We start from the raw sequence: 21,646 nt of genomic DNA, 5'->3' as shown, positions 1-21,646 counted from the left end.
AATCCTCACTCTCCCCTCCAATCCCCACTCCCTCATCCCCTCTCCCACTCCCCCTCCAATCCCCACTCCCTCATCCCCTCTCCCACTCCCCCTCCAATCCCCACTCCCCCTCCAATCCCCACTCCCTTATCCCCTCTCCCACTCCCCCTCCAATCCCCACTCCCTCATCCCCTCTCCCACTCCCCCATCCCCTCTCCCACTCCCCCTCCAATCCCCACTCCCTTATCCCCTCTCCCACTCCCCCTCCAATCCCCACTCCCTCATCCCCTCTCCCACTCCCCCTCCAATCCCCACTCCCCCATCCCCTCTCCCACTCCCCCTCCAGTCTCCCCTCCCCTTCCCCAGTGCTCCTTACCTCGGATTTGGTTGCGTTCGTTGGATCCACTTTGGGATCCGGGCTGGGAGCTGCTCTGGGATCCACTCTGGGATCCGGGCTGGGAGCTGGGAGTGCTGGAACTGGACGAACTGCCACTACTGGTGCGATGTAGGGGCGTCTCCAACAGGTTCTCGTTCTTCCGCAGGTCGGGATTACTGGGGTGAAAGCCAAGGAAGAGTAATTTCAGCATCCTCATTGGGAAAGAAACTTCCAGAAACACCTCCACTGACAGACAGCAACTGCCACAGGGACTCCAGCAGAACCCCAGAGAAAATTCCCAGAAAATCCAATCATAACCAAACTTAATGCCAACTATACATCAAAGCTGGACAGTATTCACTGACCGAGGGAGGTTGGGGAGGTGGGGTAGCCTGGGAGGATGGAAATATTCTGGGAATATGGGTGGTCTGCGTGGATTATTAACTGTTAATGCAAATATGTGACACATGACCCAGAATACAACCGTAATTCATTTCAGAAGGAAGAGAGGAATTGCATTTGTGTAGCACCTTTCTTGTTCCCAGGATGTTGCAAAGGGTTTTACAACCAAAGGAACAGTTGTCGAAGCGCGGCCACTATGGTGATGCAGGAAACACAGCAGCCTGTTTGTGCACAGCAAGATCCCACAAACAGAAGCATAACGCCGAACAAATAATCTGTTTGAGCGATTTTGCTTGCGGGATAAACATTGACCAGGACACCACAGCGAAACCTACTCTTGGGCCTGGCTAAACTTGCCATAAACAGGTCTAGGCAGCGGGTGACCAAGGGGGTCATCTGACCCAACTGTCTATCTCTCTACCGTGGCTACGTTGGCGGCCAAGTTTCCCTGCAGAGGAAGCATGCAGTGTCCCCATGCACTGTTGAAGGCTTCCGTGCCTGCTGGGCACCGCAGGGGCTGCAGTGTATTATCAACCCATTTAATCACATTTCACTTTGACGCTTTAAGTTTCCTTTCCATTTGTTTCCTTTTGTTTCGGACTGTTCCCTTCTTTTTGGGGGCTGCCCCTTTTAATTTGTCCCTCAGTTCATTTCATTTCGTTTAACTGTTTGGTGAAAAAGATTGACACCATGGTGAATTTTCCTGCTGTGAAAAACAGCCATCGGGAGCTGCTACCTCCACCTGAGCGGGGCAGGAGGGTGCAAGCAAGGCGTTGTTTACTGTTCCAATCAAAAGACAGCACCTCCGGCAGGACAGCGCTCCCTCAGTACAGCACTGGAGTTGTTGGACTGTGTCTTTGTGCGGAGGCTCTGCAATGAGACTTGAACCTGCAACCTCGGGGTACAGAGGTGTGAGTGAGTGAGTGTTAGCCACCGAACCCTTCCATGAGACCCTTGTCAGACCCCACTTGGAGTACTGTGCGCAGTTCTGGTCACCTCACTACAGGAAGGAAGTGGAAGCTATTGAGGGGGTGCAGAGGAGATTCACAAGGATGTTGCCTGGATTGGGAGGCATGCCTTATGAGGATAGGTTGAGGGAGCTGGGACTCTTCTCCCTGGAGAGATGAAGGATGAGAGGCGACCTGATAGAGGTTTATAAAACATTGAGAGGAATAGATAGGGTGGATTCTCAGAGGCTATTTCCCAGGGCTGAAATGGTCGCTACAAGAGGGACACAGGTTTAAGGTGCTGGGGAGCAGGTACAGAGGAGATGTCAGGGGTAAGTTTTTCACTCAGTGGGTGGTGAGTGAGTGGAATCGGCTGCCGTCGGTGGTGGTAGAGGTGAACTCGCTGGGGTCTTTTAAGAGACTTCTGGATGAGTGCATGGGATTTAATGGGATTGAGGGTTATAGATAGGCCTGGTAGGTGTGGATATGATCGGTGCAACTTGTGGGCCGAAGGGCCTGTTTGTGCTGTAGTGTTCGATGTTCTATGAAAGCTATTGGTGATGGTAACGCCTTCCCTTTGCACAGTTTTGTTTCAATTCCTTCATGAGTCACTCCTGCAGCTATGAGATTTACTGAACTGATCTCAAGCCCCCAGAACACTCAGCATCACTGTGCTACTGTACCCCCACATTACCCAGACTGACAGCAGCAATTGTAACGCTTTTGTTACGCTGCTTCCCAAAAGCTTAGAAAGTGAAGTTAAAGTTTATTTATTAGGCTTACATTAACACGGCAATGAAGTTACTGTGAAAATCCCCCAGTCGCCACACTCCGGCACCTGTTCGGGTACACTGAGGGAGAATTTAGCACGGCCAATGCACCTTAACCGGCACGTCTTTCAGACTGTGGGAGGAAACCGGAGCACCTGGACAAAACCCACGCAGACACAGGGAGAATGTGCAAACTCCACACAGCCAGTGACCCGAGCCAGGAATCGAACCCAGGTTCCTGGTGCTGTGAGGCAGCAGTGCCAACCACTGTGCCACCCTGCACCCCCCAAATCCCAAAGGATGTGCCAAATAGATCCTCCCCTCTTTCCATTACCTTGCTCGTATTAGCTGGGCACTGGGTCTGTTTGCCAATCCACTGCTGTTTCCTGGAGAGTTCTTGCGCCCAGGTGCTGGGGAGATAGATGTTGTCCTTTGAGGAACCTGGGTAAAGAAAATAAGCACCACAATGAGGAAAGGAGAGCCAATGGGGGAACAGGGTAATGGTGGGAATAGGAAGAGACAATAATGTGACTTCTAAATTGGTCATTTTGAGATAAATGCTTTTTTTTTTATTATTCATTCATGGGACATGGGTGTTGCTGGCTGGGCCAGCATTTATTGGCCATCCCTAGTTGTCCTTGGAGGGCAGTTGAGAGTCAACCACATTGCTGTAGTTCTGGACCAGGTAAGAATGGCAGATTTCCTTCCCTCAAGGACATTAGTGAACCAGATGGGTTTTTCTGACAATGTTTCATGGTCATCAGTAGGTTCTTAATTCCAGATTTTTTTTTACTGAATTCAAATTCCACCATCTGCCGTGGCGGGATTCGAACCCGGGTCCCCAGAACATTAATTGAGTTTCAGGGTGAATGGTCCAGCGATAATACCAGAGGGCCATCGCCTCTCCCGCGTGGATCCAATCTTTAGAGGGGTGTTCTAATTGAGGATTTTAGAACGCTAAAGGGTGAACTCGGCAGAGATAGAAACTATTTCCTGGGTTGGGCGGAGTTCAGTACAAACAACGCAACCAGAACATTTGACCCAGGCCATGGAAGGGTGAGGTTAGGAAGCTTCCCCTCACTCGAGGAAATTTGAAATTCACTCTCCTCAAAACAATCTTCGGAACCTGAGGGTCAACTGGACCTTCCAAAGCTGGGATTGGTTGACCTTAGATTGGGGGATTTGGTGAAAAGGGCAGATGTAGTCGAGATACAGATTGGCCGTGATCTAGCTGAATGGAGGAACAGGCCCAAGGGACTGAATGGCCTCCTCTTGTTCCTATCCTATTGCTGAAACTGACTGGAAACAATTTTCCAATATCAGATGGACCAAGCGAGAATATATTAGCGTTGGATTTTATCCTGGGATGCAGCATGCTTGGCCTGGACTGATTCACTTTTCCCACGAGGCTATAGCTTCAATCATTGAGCAATGTTGAGATGAGATGATACATACATTTATCTTCACATTACAGCATCTAAACCGTTTCAGAAAGTGCTTCATTCATTTACAGTCAGTCACACTGAAATACAATAGCTGTTGCTACGCAGGCAGATGCAGCAGCCATTTGGTGCACAGCAAGATCCCAGAAGCAGCAATGGAATGAACATTCATTTAACCCGCTTTCTGATGGTGTGGCAGGAGGGTGGGGGGGGGGGCGGGTAATGTTGGACCTCAGGACAAAGACACAACTCCCCCAACTTTGCTAATGGTTTGTGGATGGGATTGAAGTTTCTGCTGAAGGGGCCTCCCCCTCTCACTGTAACATTAGTAGTGGACCTCCAGGGAATCCCAGGGAATAAATATTAATGCCATTTACACAAACTGAACAGGCAGAAAGGGCCTGGAGGATTAACGCCACAGCGGCTATAAGTTTCTAATCTTTATTTATTAGTCACAAAGTAGGCTTACATTAACACTGCAATGAAGTTACTGTGAAAATCTCCTAGTTGCTGCACTCCGGCACCTATTTGGGCACACTGAGGGAGAATTTAGCATGGCCAATGCACTTAACCAGCACGTCTTTTGGAGTGTGGGAAGAAACCAGAGTACGCGGAGGAAACCCACGCAGACACGAGGAGAATGTGCAAACTCCACACCAACAGTGACCCAAGCCGGGAATCAAACCCAGGTCCCCGATGCTATGAGGCAGCAGTGCTAAACACCAGTCTGTGACGGTGCAGCACCCTGTCACATGGCAGTGGAGTGTCAGACTAGATTATATGCTCACCCTCTGGAGTGGACCCTGAATCCACAACCGTCAACCTCTGGCGATAGTGCCACCTACGGAGCCAAGCCAACATTAACCAGGTTCTACATTAACCATGGACAAGCTACCAGGACTGTTTTCGTAGAGTCATAGACGTTTACAGATTGGAAACAGGCCCTTCAGCCCAACTTGTCCATGTCACCTTTCTTTTAACCACTCAGCTAGTCTCAATTGCCCACGTTTGGCCCATATCCCTCTCTATCCATCTTCCCCATGTAACTGTCAAAATGCTTTTTAAAAGATAAAATTGTACCCGCCTCTACCTACTACCTCTGGCAGCTCGTTCCAGACACTCACCACCCTCTGTGGACCCTATTGTATCTCTCCGCTTTCACCTTAAACCTATGCCCTCCAGTTTCAGACTCCCCTACCTTTGGGAAAAGCTACTGACTATCTAGCTGATCTATGCCCCTCATTATTTTACAGACCAGTATAAGATCACCCCTCAGGCCTCCTACACTCCAGGAAAAAAGTCCCAGTCTATCCAGCCTCTCCTTATAACTCAATCTGTCAAGTCCCAGTAGCATCCTAGTAAATCTTTTCTGCACTCATTCTAGTTTAATAATATCCTTTCTATAATAGGGTGACCACAATTGCACACAGTATTCCAAGTGTGGCCTTACCAATGTCTTGTACAACTTCAACAAGGCATTCCAACTCCTGTATTGTCCTTAAGACAATGTCTTCCAGGTAACGGTTGGCTGTTGGGTCAAACCTACACAATTACAACCACTTTTCCTATCCTATTTTCTTGAACGGCAGCTGGTAGATCCTTCCAGATCACAGAACACATCTTTCTGAAATTCTGGAATCTCAGCAGAGGCTGACTTTAGGGGCAATTTTAATCGAGATGTTCAGAATCACAGGCTGTTCCTTCTATTCTGAAAAGATGCTGAATTTCAAGTTATCGGCTTACTACAGCACAGGAGGCCATTTGGCCCATCATGTTTGTACTGGCTCTCCAAACGAGATCATGACTTCGTGCCATTTGATTGAATCTGCCCCCATTACACTTCCAGGCAGTGCATTCCAGACCCCAAAGCACTCACCGTGTGCTAACCATTTTTCTCCCATCATATTTGCTTCTTTTACAAATCAAAATCTGTGCCCTCTGGTCTCGATCCTTTTACCAATGGGAAGAGTTTCTCCCTACCTGCTCTGTCCAGCCCCCTCATGATTTTGAACACCTCGATCAAACTCCTTCTCAGCCGCCTTCTCTCTAAAGCAGAACAGACCCAATTTCTCCAATCTAAGTTTCTCTTCCCTGGAACCATTCCCGTGAGGCTCTTCTGCACTGTCTCCAATGCATTCACATCCTCCCTTCCGAGGAAGCTGTATGATTCTATTGAGATGACAGCATGGTATAGCTTGAGCAGCCCCCCCAAAAAAAACTCATCCAGATTCTGTCAAGGTTGAAGGAGACTGGGTTAACTGAAAATTCAAGACCCATGTTGTCTTGTTCCTCCCCTGTACAGGCAACTTAGCTCTCGGTCTCTCACTCCTTTAGCTTGTCTGGGTGCCCTCCTTACCTCCCACCACTGGATGGTGCTGGAAGAGGATGGTACTGACCTGGTGGGATCACAGTACACAGCTGGTATAGAACCTGTAACGTGTGGTGAATTTAAGACCCTGGTGTACCAAGCCTAGGAACCGAGGAACTTCCCAGGAATCTCCGGGGATTGAAGATTAACCTCCTGGACGCTGTTGCAAGCAACAGTTAAGGAGAAAATAAGTGATGGCTTATTTCAAATTCTTCCAACGCTTTCTTTATAATAATGTTGGAGATGGAGTGGGTGGGCAGGAACCATTTGATTGACAGTCAAGAATGATCTACTTTGGTACGGAAGAAGGTGTTCACCTTCTAATTAGCTGTTGGGCTGTGGGATGGTCGGCATACCGGGAGATGACAGGGTGGAGAGGAGGTGGGTGTGATTGGAGGTTATGTAATGACAGCTCCTGGAATAACATCCAGAGTTGACAGCCCTATTGTTGCCTCCATTGGCCTCAATGCAGCCTTGCAAAGAGACATGATGCATGACCAGTTGATTACCTTGGGTGGGATGTCCTCCTCTTGCCTGTGCCAGGCGCTGCCCCCAAACTTTTCTTCTCTTGACCCAATGCGGGGAGGGAGGGGCGGGGTTTCTGACGTGGGGTCGGAGTTCTGCCGTGGCATTTCGGCGCGATGTGACATTAGCCCCTCTTGTGAGTGGAAAGCGCTGGACATACTCTTAGTTGGCTGCTCGTGAAGGGACTGGGAGCCCGTCATGGAGGTGCTGTGGGGTTTCAGAGGAACCAGGTGAGCTACTTGGACCTGCGCAGAAGGAAATTAGAGTTACCTCCCAGATCTGCAAATCTGTACATTACCTCATGGCATCTGTGAGGCCAAACTCGAGGAGTTTGTCACAAACAGCATGTGACCACCACGTGGAACGGAATCTCTTGTGCATGAACATCATGGAGTCGCAAACTCTAGAATTATTGACAAATCAGCTGGACGCAATGATGATGGAGTGAGTGTGGAGTGGGGAGGGGAAAGTAGGCGCCTTTCCTACCTGTCTTTGAAAGGTCTTCTAAAGGTGACTTGCACTTTGACCTTGAATCCAAAGTCCTTCCTAACCCCTATCTTACCCGAGGCCTCTCCGTTCACTTCTCCCAGTATCCTGCTCGGAGCTCCTGGGTTCCCCAGGATCCAGCTACAGTGGATGGGCTGGGCGGGAATAGGATTCCCAGCAGAAGTTGTGCTGGACCTGGGCCGTACCTGCCTGTAATCCTCCAACCGGTTTAGCACGAGCCCTAGAAACAGCTTAGCGGCGCACTGGAGAAAGTGTAAATAGAAGGTTCCGGAACCGAGAGCTCGATACAAATCGAGCAAGACCAGTCAAACCTGATAGAAGAAGTCTTTAAAATTACACAGGGGCTCAATTTGCTCAAAGTAAAAAAGCTGTTTCCACTTGTTGGTCGGTGGTGGGGGGGGGGATTGACACTCGGGGGGGGGGCAGAAATATCGTCACCAATAAACCCATTGGAAAGTCAGCTTTTTACCCAGAGAACGGTGAGAATGTGGAACTCGCTGCGACAGAGAGCGGTCAAGATGAACAGGGTTGATACATTAAAGGGGGAAGCTGGACAAACAAGTGAGGGAGAGAGGGTGGAAGGGTGTATGATGTGGAGCATGGACACATTAGCGTGGACCCGAGTCGCTTTCCGTGTTGTTAAAGTTCTACAGAAGCAGGCGAAGCAGGCATTGCATCTTCCAGAGACACCGTCAAATCGGTAACATTTTAAGCTGCCCCCATGCAAGCAACAGGTGGAGAGTGTAGGAACCTTGGACTCTGCTACCTGGGGCTCGACAGGTCTATGCATTGGTGGCGTTCGTGCAGCTTGCACAGCATTGCTGCTGAATGATTCAGAGCGAGGTGGCATGCTGGGGTCAGACATCCGGTTCCCCATCTTGTGCGGCATCGCTGGGGAGCTCTGACGGTTTAACTTGGAGCGTTCCTCCACCTAAAAAAGACAAGAGGAGGAGTTGGGGAAGGGCGGCAAGAGAAAAGAAACAAGTGTCAGCAACGTCAACCATCCCAGACTCGAAACAGACGCTGGAATCTGAAACAAAAAGAGAAAATGTTGGAAAAGATCTTTGGAGAGATCGAGTTAACATTTCAAATCTGCATGACTCTTTCTCAGGACTCTGCGGAGCTTTTCCAGAACGTTCTCTCGTTGTTTCACCTTCCAAATGCTGTCTAGCAAACCTCTTTCGACACTCATCTCAACCCAAAGCAGAATACAACATCGGAATGGCAGGCAATGGTGAAGAAAGCAGAGAGAGGGTGTGGAATTCAATCCACTTTCCCTCAGATTAGATACTTTCTCCACAATGACCCAACAACGCAGATTTGGATGAGTTGGAGAAGAATTGAAATGAGGAGGTAATTTTGGTTCATAAAATCAAATCAGCGGATAAAAGTACAGCATTGTCAGACACCGTACTAACGACATCTTTCATGGAATTACGGCAAAATCTCAAACCTCGAGAGAGACTCTCTAGTCTAAAGTTCCAGGATGTAAGACAGTTGGAATTGTGGATTCTTCAGGTCTGAGCACAGATCAAACACTGTAACGGTTTGAAATATTCTGCTTCTGGTTAAAACGAATGTGCGTCGCCGGCACACGGTTAAAGTTTCCACGCGTTCCAAGATCAATAATGAGACACCAAAACATTGCACACCCAAAAGGTCAGGCAAAGTTGATTAATATCTGGTACCAGCTTGTCTGAAGCTTCACCCCTCCTGGTGTATTTGGAGATTAACAGACTATAACCAAAAAGCTGCTTGCATTATACCACAAGACTAAAGAACCCACTGTGAGAATGATTGACCCACTTGTGGGACATAGTCCCTGTCACCTCAACATTGGTGATATCTACTATTTAAAATGCGTTAACATCTCCAATCAGACAGCCAGAGGAACAGCATGTCAACAAGTTACATTTTCACCCATTGAGTCACTGCTAACCTCCCCCGTGAAGGGGCTAATAATAATCGAAGATTACAGTCGAGTGGTATAATTACAATCAGAATAGAACAAAAGGAAATATTAAACGCAAATTAGAAATTTGAGATCATCTCAGCGTTGGTTACTAATTTCCCAATAGCTTCAGGCAAACATTCCCAGATGTTGGGAGATCCAATCAGAGAGAGACCAGCAAATTCCATCAGATCCGCAACCCTCAACAGCCTGAGCGAAGACAGGAAGAGGAAAAGGGAAGCTTAAAGATCATAGCTGCACCAGGCGCGACACAAGGGACTGTTGTCACTGTTACAAATCGATCCAAATTCAAGAGGAAAATGCTTCCAAACTTGAGGCTCTGGATTCTGAAAGCGTAAGTTGATTCCTGAGTGGATTCTTTCAGGCCAAGCTGGGAGGTCCATCAAATCAAGAGTCATTCCGGGACAACACAGCAAGCGTCCGGTTATTTCGCCATGTACGTTGGGGAGATGTAAGACTCAACTCGGAATGTTTTCTGGGTAGCCTTTTGTTTACAGTGTCAAATTCCCAGCAAATCAATGGCCCCATTGCTCTCAGGAAAGACAAATCTTCGTCCAGAAGTCACAGCTGAAGAAAGTTGCCTTGTGTCTTCGTTCTTGAAAAGCAGAATAAAGATTTCCCTTTCCATAACCTCACCTAAACAAGTCCTATCATCACCTTAAAGCCCTGTACCACAAGCCTTTTTACCCAGCCCTACACCAACCAGCGATTAGTCTTACATTCAATTCTCTTCACTGAACCTGACATTTTAAAACTCTCTCAAGGGACGAGGATACAGTTGGTTAGGCCATTTATTGTCCATCCCCGATTCCCCTCGAAAAGGTGGTGGTGAGCGGCCATCTCGAACCACTGCAGTCCATGTGCTGTAGGTACACCTGCGGTGCACTTAGGGAGGGAGCTCCAGGATTTTGACCCAGCGACAGCGAAGGAACAGCAATTTATTTCCAAGTCAGGATGGTGAGCGACTTGGAGGGGAACCTACAGATGGTGGTATTCCCCTGTTTCTGCTGCCCTTGACCTTCTAGATGGAAGTGGTCATGGGTTTGGAAGGTGTTGCCCGAGGAGCGTTAGTGTGTTCCTGCAGTGCATCTTTTAGGTGGTACACACGGCTACCACTCTATTGATGGCAGTGGGATTGAATGTTTGTGGAAGGGATTACAATCGAGCGGGGCTGCTTTGCCCCAGGTGGTGTCAAACTTCTTGAGTATTGTTGGAGTTGCACTTATCCGGGCAAGTAAGTAGTATTCCATTATACTCCTGACTGGTGCACTGTAGATGACGGAAAGGCTTTGGGGAGTCAGCAATCAGTCACTCGATGCTGAATACCCACCACCAACCTGTTCTTCTAACCAGAATATTTATATAACCAGCCCTGTTAAATTTATTCTCAATAATACTAAATCAGGATATTGGTGTTGGAGGGTTTGATCATGATAATGCAGCTGAACGAAAAGGGAAGATGTTTAGATTTGTTGGAGATTGTCACTGCCTGCTCCTTGTGTGGCGTGAACGTAATTTGCCACTTGTCAGCCCAAGGCTGGACAGTGTCCAGGTCTTGTTGCATTTGGACAAGGGCTGTTTCAGTATCTGAGGAGTCGCGAATGATACTGAACAGTGCAGTCATCGGCAAACATCCCCACCTCTGCCCTTATGATGGAAGGAAGGGCATTGATGAAGCAGCTGAAGATGGTTGGGTCTAGGACACTATCCTGAGGAATTCCTGCAGTGATGTCCTGGAGCTGAGATGGTTGACCTCCAACCATCACAACCATCTTCCTTTGTGCCAGGTATGACTCTAACCCAGTTCCCATTCACTCCAGTGTCACTCAGGCAACCTTGATGCCACACTCAGTCAAATGCAATATTTGACCGAATTTGGCACCAAGGAACCCTTCAGCAGTGCTAACCACTGTGCCATTGTGGTGCCCCGTGCTGGAGTAGCACAGTGGTTAGCAGTGCTGCCTCACAACGCCAGGGACCCGGGTTTGATTCCCAACTTGGATCACTGTTTGTGCGAAATCTGCACATTCTCCCCGTGTCAGCGTGGGTTTCCTCCGTGTGCTCCGGTTTCCTCCCACAGTCCAAAAGACGCGCTGGTTAGGGTGCATTGGCCGTGCTGAATTCTCCCTCAGTGTAGCTGAACAGGCGCCGGAGTGTGGCGACTAGGGGATTTTCGCAGTAACTTCATTGCGGTGTTAATGTAAGCCTCACACTAATAAATAAATAAGTGAAATGATGTCAAGGGCACTCACCCTCACGTCTGGAATTCAGCTCTTCTGTCCATGTTTGGACCCAAGGCTGGAATGAGGTCAGGGGCTGAGTGACTCTGGTGAAACCCAAACTGGGCGTCACTGAGCAGGTTATTGGTGAGCAGGTGCTGCTTGACAGCGCTGTCGCTGACCCCTTCCATCATTTTACTGATGATCGAGGGGAGACTGATGGGGCAGTAATTGTTTGGATTGGATTTGTCCTTTTTGAGGAGAGGGCACATCTCGCCAATTTTATGGGTAGATGATGCCAGTGTTGTAGCTGCACTGGGACATCTGGCTGGACCATGGCAGGTTCTTCAGTACTACCACCATGATGTTGTCAGGGCCCACAGCCTCTGTGTATCCAGTGGCTCCAGCTGATACCGTTTGGGGTGTGGCCTGGCATCCGTATGCCAGGGACTCAGAGTTAGACACAGACGGATCATTCACTCAGCTGTTTTAACCGACTCCAGAATTAGTGTTTAATATTAACAAAAAATGCAGCAAGGGGGAAATTGTTACAAAGTGAGTCAGTTTTAGTTCCAGTACTTTCTGCTCATGCACGGGCTAAGATGATCTTCTTTGGACCGAGAAATAATCAGATCGCTTCAGCTGGATAAAGTGGTTTTATGGCTGAGAATTAATGCATTTCCATTTCTTAATTACATCTGTAATGGGTGGGAAAGGTTTAGGGGGATATGGGCCAAATGCAGGCAAACGGGGTTAGCTTAGACAGGCTTTTTGGTCAGCATGGACCTCATTGGGCTGAAGGGCCTGTCTCCGTGCCATAGGTTCTAATCCTGGTCTTCCTCCAGCCCTGAAAGCTGACAAGGCCTCGGCATGGCCCCAGCTTTGGTCTCTTTCCCTTCCCCAATTTGAATCAGTTCCACTCCGGAACTCCCTCCCTAGCCTTTCCACTTCCCTCCCCTTCCTTTGTAGATGAGGCAAAGCTATCTCTTTGACTAAGCTCTGAACGCTTGTCTTAACATCTGGCTAGATGTCGGATTTTGATAGTGAAATTTCTTGGGATGTTTTACTAGGTTAGATGCATTAAAGAACTGGAAAATAGTTATTGAAATGGAAATGGTTTATAATGGATGAAGCGTCTAGACTCACTTCCAGGTCCAATTGAAGGTTTGTATCTATATTAACATGCTGGGAGTGCCATGAAATTCATAGCTCTAACAGCAGCTCATCATTCTCAAGTTAGTCTTGCTAATGTTGAAGCCCCCAGTGCAGGAATACAGTGGTATTAGTGCAAAATTAAAAAAGGAAAAGTATCTTATGTTCTTATGTACAAAGTTGCCATCAGAAATACGTTTATGCTGAACAGTCTGAAGATTAGTAGACATTGCTGCAGTTCTCATCTATCTGGGGAAGGTACATATCACTCGTAATGGAGTTTTTAACAGAATGAATGCAGTGGGCAAAGAAGTGAATGGGTAATGAAGGGGCCACGAGGATAGTTGCTGAATTAGTGAGGTGGAAATTGATGCAGGCTGCACTCTCAGGTGGGTGTAAGAGATGTCTCACTGTATTCGAAGGAGAGCAGAAGTTCTCGCTCATGTCCTGGGACAGTTTTATCCTCAGGTGGGGGAGTTTAGCATGCTCACATTGGCTGCTGTACGTCCCCACTTCATAAGGGATTGTCACTTCATAAAGTGCATCATTTGCTGCCAAGCACTTTGGGATCTTCTGACGTTGTGAAAGGTACAATAAAAGAGCAAGCTTGATCTTTAATGTCCACTTAAGTAGGAACAACGGCAGACAAGGAAGCAGTCGGTTCTGTCAGTGAGGTACCATCAGTTGGCACTTGGCCAATCAGACCAAGAATGTCTCGGGTTCAATCCCTATTGTAGCTCAAGATGGCCAAGGCCACCAATAAAATGCCAAATAGAACTGGCCTCAGGTGGCCTAGAGATGGAGAGGTGAGGGGTGCGCTCTGCAATGGATCAACATCCAATGGCTTTGGCTAGAAGGACCCGCTGTTGGTGATCCTCAAACACTTTCTGCTTTTACTCAGGGGAAAAAGTGAAAGTGGGAGCAATTAGACCAGATTCTCAAAAGAATAATGCCCAATTCAAAGGCCAGTTTGCTCAGTTCCTCTGTCTACTAATCTTCAGATGCCATATTTCTGTTGAATACATCATGTTTTGCAGCAATCTCCGAGTTTCAGGTCAGTCCTTTCTTGGCTATCTAAGGGTTTGTGTTGTTGCACATTTCCACCAATACTGTTCAATCCCAACCTACTGCGTATGAAATAGGTGGAACTCACTTTGTTTTCCCCTGATGGGACATGGGGGTTTCTTTTGTGACTTAGGAAGTGCCTCGTCCCTCAAGAAAATCTGAAGACAGAGTGATTTGTGCTGGTCAAAATCCGATTAATGCCAAGTTTAGGAATATGTATCCTGTTGCATGACCATATTAGAGAGTTTTGAGGAGAGTTGGGTGGTCAGAGAGTGGAGCCACAGTGATACAGAAAAAAGGAGCGTGCAGATGCGATGATGGTGGCACAGTGACTAGCGCTGCTGCCTCTCAGCACCAGAGACCCAAGTTCAATTCCAGCCTTGGGTCTGTATGGCGTTTGCACGTTCTCCCCATGTCTGCATGGGTTTCCTCCGGGTGCTTCAGTTTCCTCCCACAGTCCAAAGATGTGCGGTTAGGTTGATTGGCCATGCTAAACTACCCCTTACTGTGACGGGGATTAGCAGGGTAAATGTGCGTAGTTATGGGAATAGGGCCTGGGTGGGATTGTGGTCACTACAGACTCAATGGGCCAAATGGCCTCCTTCGGTACTGTAGGGATTCTGTGATTCTATGTCAGTCCACTGCGGCAAGAGAATTATGTCGCTCGAGCAGAACAGCCAATAGAAAGAGGAAAGATCAAAAGATAGAAGCATGTCGGAATGACAAATGGATGGGAATAATCTCACTCTAAATCGAGGCTCTTGTTTCCAATGTGCTCTCTTTGGTAGAGCCCCAAGGTTTCTTGCTAACATCTGAATTACTACAATAAAATAGGCCACATTAGTGGCCAATATTCCAGCTACGGTTTCAAATTTTTGGAGCACTGCAACCACCAGGGAACCCCACACATCAACGGTGAAGTGGGGACACAGGAACAGGAGGGAAATGTGTTCCATCCCAGTTGTTCACATCAGGCTTGACCGGAATGTGAACACTTACATCTGGTGTGAACGCGGGGAGGCCAAAGATACAGGGAATGGGCCACGAGAGCATCAAGAAACACTCAAATAATCCTGGGAAGTAATTCATTCCCAAAAATCATCAACATTTTTTGTTGTGGGGGAGCAAGAAAAGTCATGAAACAGCATATCACATACCCATGGACAACTTGTTTCTTATCCAGGAGTAATGCTGAAAAAAGTGTGATCTCGTGAATGCCCAGAACATTTAATGTTAGGGTTCTACAATAACCCGACGACTGAAAGGACGATACCAGAATCCAAAATTTATACTCACAAGACTGACCAGTGGTGGTGCAGTGGCATTGTCACTGGACTAGCAATCCAGAGACACAGGGAATGCTCTGGAGACCTGGGTTCGAATCCCACCGCAGCAGATAGAGAAACCTGAATTCAATAAAAATCTGGAATTGAAAGTCTAAATGATGACCACGAAACCATTGTCAATTGTCGTAAAAACCACCTAGATCACAAATGTCCTTCAGGAAAGGATATCTGCTGTCCTTAGCTGGCCTACATCTGACCCACAGCACCCACAGCAATGTGGTTGACTCTGAAATGGCTGAGCAAGTCATTCAGTTCAAGTCAATTAGAGATGGGCAACAAACGCTGGCCCAGCCAGCGATGCAGACACACATAAATGAAAAAAAAAATGGATTGGAGCCCTCTTCTCTGACCTGATGAAAAGTCTTTAAAATTATGAAGAGGTTTGATGGGGAAGACAGAGAGAGAGATTTTCATTTGCATGAGAGTCAAAAAGGAGTGACCATGAATATAAGATAATTACTCATTGCTTCAGTCAGAAACTTGGGATAAACTCAATACCACACCGATTTTTACCACATAGTCAGCGGGAAATTGAGGAGCAAATATGTAAGGAGATTACTGATAGCTCCAAGAAAAATAGGCCTTGTAATAGTAGGGGATTTTAACTTTCCCAGCATCAACTGGGACAGACATAGTATTAGAGAGTTGGATGGAGAGAAATTTGTTGAGTGTATTCAAGAGGAATTTCTCATTCAGTTTGTGGATGGCCTGACCAGAGAGGGGACAAAACTTGACCTCCTCTTGGGAAATAAGGAAGATCAGGTGACAGAAATGTTAGTGAGCAATCACTTTGGGACCAGTGGCCATAATTCTATTAGTTTTAAGATAGCTATGGAGAATGATAGGTCCGGCCCAAAAGTTAAAATTCTAAATTGGGCCAACACCAATTTTGATGGTATCAGGGAGGAGCTTTCAAAAGTTAATTCAGGGAGTCTGTGGGAAGGCAAAAGGATGTCTGGTAAGTGGCACGCTTTCAAAAGTGTGTTAACCAGGGTTCAGGGTAAACACATTCCTCTTAGAGTGAAACCAAGGGTGGCAGAAGTCAAGTACTCTGAGTGACTCAGGATATTGAGGCCATTGTCAAGAAGAAGGAGGCACATGACATGCATAGGCAGCTGCGATCAAGTGAATCCCCTGAAGAATATAGGGGCTGTAGGAGTAGAGTTAAGAGAGAAATCAGGATGGCAAAAAAAAGGGACATGAGATTATTTTGGCAGATAAGGCAAAAGGAGAATCCAAAGAGTTTCTACAAATACATAAAGGGCAAAAGAATAACAATGGGGAGATTAGGGCCTCTTAAGGATCAACATAATCTTAAGGATTATGTGCGGATCCATAAGAAATGGGTGAGATCTTAAATGAATATTTCCCATCAGCGTTTACTGTTGAGAAAAGCATGGATGTTAGAGAACTTGGGGAAATAGATAGTGATGTCTTGAGGAGTGTACGTGTGACAGAGGAGATGGTGCTGGAAGTCTCAAAGCGCATTAAGGTGATAAATCCCCGGGACCTGATGAAGTGTATCCCAGGACGTTGTGGGAGGCTAGGGAAGAAATTGCAGGTTCCCCTAGCCGAGATATTTGAATCATCGATAGTCACGGGTGAGGTGCCTGAGGATTGTAGAGTGGCAAATGTGGTGCCTTTGTTCAAAAAAGGCTGCAGGGAAAAGCCTGGGAACTACAGGCCAGTAAGCCTCACATCTGTGGTGGGTAAATTGTTGGACGGTATTTTGAGACAGGATCTACAGCATTTAGAGATGGAAGGGCTGATTAGGGACAGTCAGCATGGCTTTGTGAGTGGAAAATCATGTCTCACAAATTTGATTGAGTTTTTTGAAGGGGTAACCAAGAAGGTAGATGAGGGCAGTGCAGTTGATGTTGTCTACATGGACTTTAGCAAGACATTTGACAAGGTACTGCGCGGTAGGTTGTTGCATAAGGTTTAATCTCACGGGATGCAAAATTGGGTTCTTGACAGAAGCCAGAAGGTGGTTGTAGAGGGTTGTTTTTCAAACTGGAGGCCTGTGACCAGCGGTGTGCCTCAGAGATCAGTGCTGGGCCCACTGTTATTTGTCATTTATATCAATGATTTGAATGAGAATATAGGGGGCATGGTTAGTAAGTTTACAGATGACACCAATATTGGTATCATACTGGACAGTGAAGAAAGTTATCTCCAATTGCAGTGGGATCTTGATCAATTGGGCCAGTGGGCTGATGAATGACAGGTGGAGTTTAATTTAAAAAAATGCGAGATGATGCATTTTGGTAGACTGAACCAGGGCAGGACTTATTCAGTTAATGGTAGGGCATTGGGGAGAGTTACAGAACAAAGAGATCTAGGGGTACATGTCCATAGCTCCTTGAAAGTGGAGTCACAGGTGGACAGAGTTGTGAAGAAGGCATTCGGCATGCTTGGTTTCATTGGTCAGAACATTAAATACAGGAGTTGGGACGTCTTGTTGAAGTTGTACAAGACATTGGCAAGGCCACACTTGGAATACTGTGTGCGGTTCTGGTCACCCTATTATAGAAAGGATATTATTAAATGAGAAAGAGTGCAGAGAAGATTTACTAGGATGCTACCGGGACTTGATGGTTTGAGTTATAACGGGAGGCTGGATAAACTGGGACTTTTTCCTCTGGCGTGTAGGAGGCTGAGGGGTGATCTTATAGAGGTCTATAAAATAATAAGAGGCACAGATCAGCTAGATAGTCAATATCTTTTCCCAAAGGTAGGGGAGTCTAAAACTGAGGGTATAGGTTTAAGGTGAGAGGGGAGAGATGTAAAAGTGTCCAGAGAGGTAATTTTTTCACAGAGGTAGTAGTAGAGGTGGGTACAATTTTGTCCTTTAAAAAGCATTTAGACAATTACATGGGTAAAATGGGCATAGAGAGTATGGGCCAAATGCAGGCAATTGGGATTAGTTTAGAGATTTAAAAGAAGGAGGGGTCATGGACAAGTTGGGTCGAAGTGCCTGTTTCCATGCTGTAAACCTCTCTGACACGATGGGGCAGTCTATTCTTAGGAACCAGGGAATTCACATTGGGATAGTCCATGGGAAACCATGGGGAAGGGTTTCACTGGCATTATTGAAGGCTGTCTACCAACTGCTGTGAGCTGGACAGTTTCAGGAGAAAGTGGAAGGTACAAAAAAGTACAATTTGGTGTCAGCCAGAGCTCAGCAGATAACACTCTCATCATTGGCTCAAGACCCTTGCCTGAAACATTTTTTCTTTATTTTATACATTCATGGGATGTGGGCATCACTGGCTGGCCAGCATTTGTTACCCATCCCTGAGGGCAGCTGAGAGTCAACCACATCGCTGTGGCTCTGGGGTCACATGTAAGCCAGACCGGGTAAGGACAGCAGATTTCCTTCCTGAAGGATATTAAATGAACCAGATGGATTTTTCCAACAATCAACAATGGTTTCATGGTTATTGGTAGATTCTTAATTCCAGATTTTGAATTCAAATTTCACCAGCTGCCACGGTGGGATACATACCTGAGTCCCTGGATTACAAATCCAGCAACGATACCATGACCCCCCTGTCTCCCCTTGAGTACATCGTCCAGGCTGACACTCCAATGCATTACTGAGGGGTTGCTGTGCTGGCAGAGATGGGCAGGATTTTGTGGCCCTCCTGTGGCACGTTTTCTGGCAGCAGAGGCAGCTTGCTATTGGCCAGTGGTAGAATCTTCCTGTCCCCCTGAAGTTTATAGCGTTTACGTGGCACGCCCGTTCTACCACTAGGGAGCCTGCTGCAAGGCTGGGGTCATCTTTGGAGGGACCGGAAGTTCCTCACCGGCAGGACTGGAAATCCAGTCCAATGTCTTCCTGGTGAGATGTTAGACCGAGGTCCTATCGTCTCCCTCAGGTGACGGAACAGCGTACACAATTTTTGAAGGAGAGGTCTTACTGGCCAATATTAATTCCTCACTCAAAAGCAGATCATCTGGTTGTTATCACATTGTGGGATCTTGCTGTGTGCAAATTGGTTGCCATGTTTTCTACATTGCAACAGCTACTACACTTGAGAAATATGTAATTGGTTGTCTTGGGCATCCTGAGGCACTATATAAAATTCAACTCTTTGTTTCTTCCCATTTGGAAAGAATCATCTCTTATGTTGAGTCTTCCCTCTGAACCTAAAAGATTTCACCTCCAAGTAGCAGTTTACAAAACAGGAAACCAGGTCTACTTGGTTTTTTTACTCCAGAATACTGGAAGACTGGATGGACTGGACGTGGGGGAGATGGTTTCCATTTGTCAGAGAGATTAAGATCCAAGGACACAGCCTCAGAATACGGAAACAACCCTTCAGAACCCAGTTGAGAAGGAATTTCTTCAGCCAGAGGGTGGTGAATCTGTGGAATTCATTGCCATAGAAGGCAGTGGAGGCCAGGTCATTGAGTGTACTTAAGACAGAGAGCTTGATTGGTAAGGGGATCAAGGGTTACAGGGAAAAGGCAGGAGAATGGTGTTGAGAAATATGTCAGCCATGATCGAATGACAAGTATCGGATACTCCAGGGTTCCCACGTCAGCGATCATGGAGAAACTTCCTGAGCTCTCTGGCCAAAGTAGGAGCTCACCAAGGACTAACATCAGAGCAATCAGAAAGAGAGCAGACACCCAGATGGGAGAGGTTGTTGAGGAAGCTGTAAGTGTCAGTACCAACAGTCAAACCAGGAGAAACATGAAATAAGGGCAAAGCTCAGAAGAATTGGCCTTTGAGCACAACAAGGCACATTATCAATGGAACGGTGCTGAAACCATTTTGGAGACATTCACGGATATGAGTGAGGGACCAGCAATGTCTGCTTATTCAAACAGCCAAAAGGCGTATGGAGTTAAAGACTATTTAAAGCTCCTGTGTTCAGGAGACTGCCGGTGGCATCGAGTTGGGAGTTTGACGCCACTGTTTTCAGAAGCCGAACGGCTGCTTCTGGGAGATCCAGGAAGGGGGAACTGATGGAAACTACTCACTGGACAAGACTGAGAGAAAATGGAAATGTCAGGGCTATCTGGAGATAGAGGCCTGGTCCAGCAGTCACCATTCATTGGGTTATGGGGATATGGGTTATATTTTCTCCTCTCTGAGGAATCGTCTGATTCAATTTCCAATCTTAATACTGGAACGTTCCGCATTTCTTCCGCGTGTTCTTTGGGTGCTGGACATAGAGTGGAGCCATCCAACATTACACGTGGAGGTGTGAGGGGCAATTGCTCCAAGGAAGAGTGAACGGCAGAAGCCATGAGTGTGTTGTAATGGTTGGGAAAGCTGCAGGAATGGGAAGACTCTAGGGAACGGCAGGGAGAGCTACTGAAGAAAGCATCGTCATACGGGAAGCTTCCAGGAATGGGAGAGCCACAGAGGGGCTTGCGTACGGAATGCAGGTCAGCAGAATTTGAGCGACTGAGGTTGCGAGAATCAGGAACAACGGAAGAGGAGGAGCCGAAGTCAGAAAGATCGGGAGCGCTGGCCATCTTTTTTAAAGACAGGAAGTGCGCGGCCGCAGGGACCTTTAGACAGAAGTTGCCCTCAGCAGAATTCACTCTGTGAGCTAGAAATTGCTGCGTGCCTGAAAGAAATGAAGCTGGGGAGGAACGTGATAGATAGTCCTCAGGAAACTCTGGAGATAGGCTACGAGGAGATGTTGGAGAGAGAGAGACATCAGCAGAAAGTGATCTTGCCTCTCCCTCATTGCACCATTTATCTTCAAGATCAAAATCAGGATCCACTCTGATTCTGGGAGCGTTTGGAACCCTGGCTACCACCCCATCCGGCTTCGCTGTGAATCTGTTAGCTAGGGGTTTTGCAGCTTTAATCCTTTTCTTAATAACCCCACTTTCACTAAAGGTAAAGATGTATTCATCTGAGCGCGCTGGAGGATTCGCAACGGAGCTCTTTACATTCTTTTTCACCACTCCATTAGGTCCAAACCCAAAGGTCAAATCCTGTGGCAGCCGCTGTTTGGCCATTAACCGTCCCCGTGATCGTGCCTGCCTGGACTGGTCCTCCAGGGGGGCATGCGTCTTCTGCCCGCCTTCTGCCTGGGTGTGGACACTGGAGTCCTGCAATGCCACAGCTTGGTGTGAGCCTCGTCTGTTGACCGGGGCGGAGGGAAGGAAACCGGGATGAAGTTTCTGCTGGCGGCGTGCTGGTTGCTGAGCAGGGTGTTGGTCGGAGATATCATTGGACGATGGCCACTTAGTGGAATGTGTTCCCTGTTTGGGTGGGCGTCGAGGAGAATTACTGAGCGATCGCTTCTGTACCTGGGTTTGGATGACAGAATTATTTGTTCAAAATAACTTCCACCTACCCGGGATAAAAACCCAGAGTAACGTTAGAACATTCTTCACACTGGTCAGACATGGCTGACACCAAAAACATCGCCTGTGATGGGGACACATTGCTAAACCAGAGGTTTCAAATTGTAAATAAGAATTCCTTCCCTCCTAACATAGAAGCAACAGGAGGCCATTCAGCCCCTTAAACCTGTTCTACTATGCCATTACAGCATGACAACTGTATCTCAATTCCATTTAGGTTTTAGAGTTCTAAATGCA

The 21,646-nt window shown here is 47.2% G+C and overlaps 1 protein-coding gene across 2 annotated transcripts in view; it reads right to left on the bottom strand.

Moving 5' to 3' along the window:
- The window catches only part of LOC145341169 (TRAF2 and NCK-interacting protein kinase-like), a 209,296-nt gene that overhangs the window by 46,287 nt on the left and 141,363 nt on the right, over positions 1–21,646 (bottom strand). Inside the window, exons 16-20 of one of the 2 annotated variants that reach the window (XM_080186088.1) lie at positions 20,990–21,352; positions 8,068–8,247; positions 6,794–7,054; positions 2,809–2,915; positions 356–531 (exon numbers count right to left, since the gene is read on the bottom strand). In XM_080186088.1, the coding sequence (XP_080042214.1) occupies positions 356–531; positions 2,809–2,915; positions 6,794–7,054; positions 8,068–8,247; positions 20,990–21,352 (1,087 nt within the window). The remainder of the gene's footprint in view (positions 1–355; positions 532–2,808; positions 2,916–6,793; positions 7,055–8,067; positions 8,248–20,989; positions 21,353–21,646) is intronic. The other variant, XM_080186087.1, reaches the window with a different exon arrangement.

This window comes from Carcharhinus amblyrhynchos, chromosome 3 (assembly GCF_965287045.1).
Source record: "Carcharhinus amblyrhynchos chromosome 3, sCarAmb.v2.hapA, whole genome shotgun sequence".
Classification (NCBI taxonomy): domain Eukaryota; kingdom Metazoa; phylum Chordata; class Chondrichthyes; order Carcharhiniformes; family Carcharhinidae; genus Carcharhinus; species Carcharhinus amblyrhynchos.
This window is presented reverse-complemented; position numbering and strand designations above follow the sequence as displayed.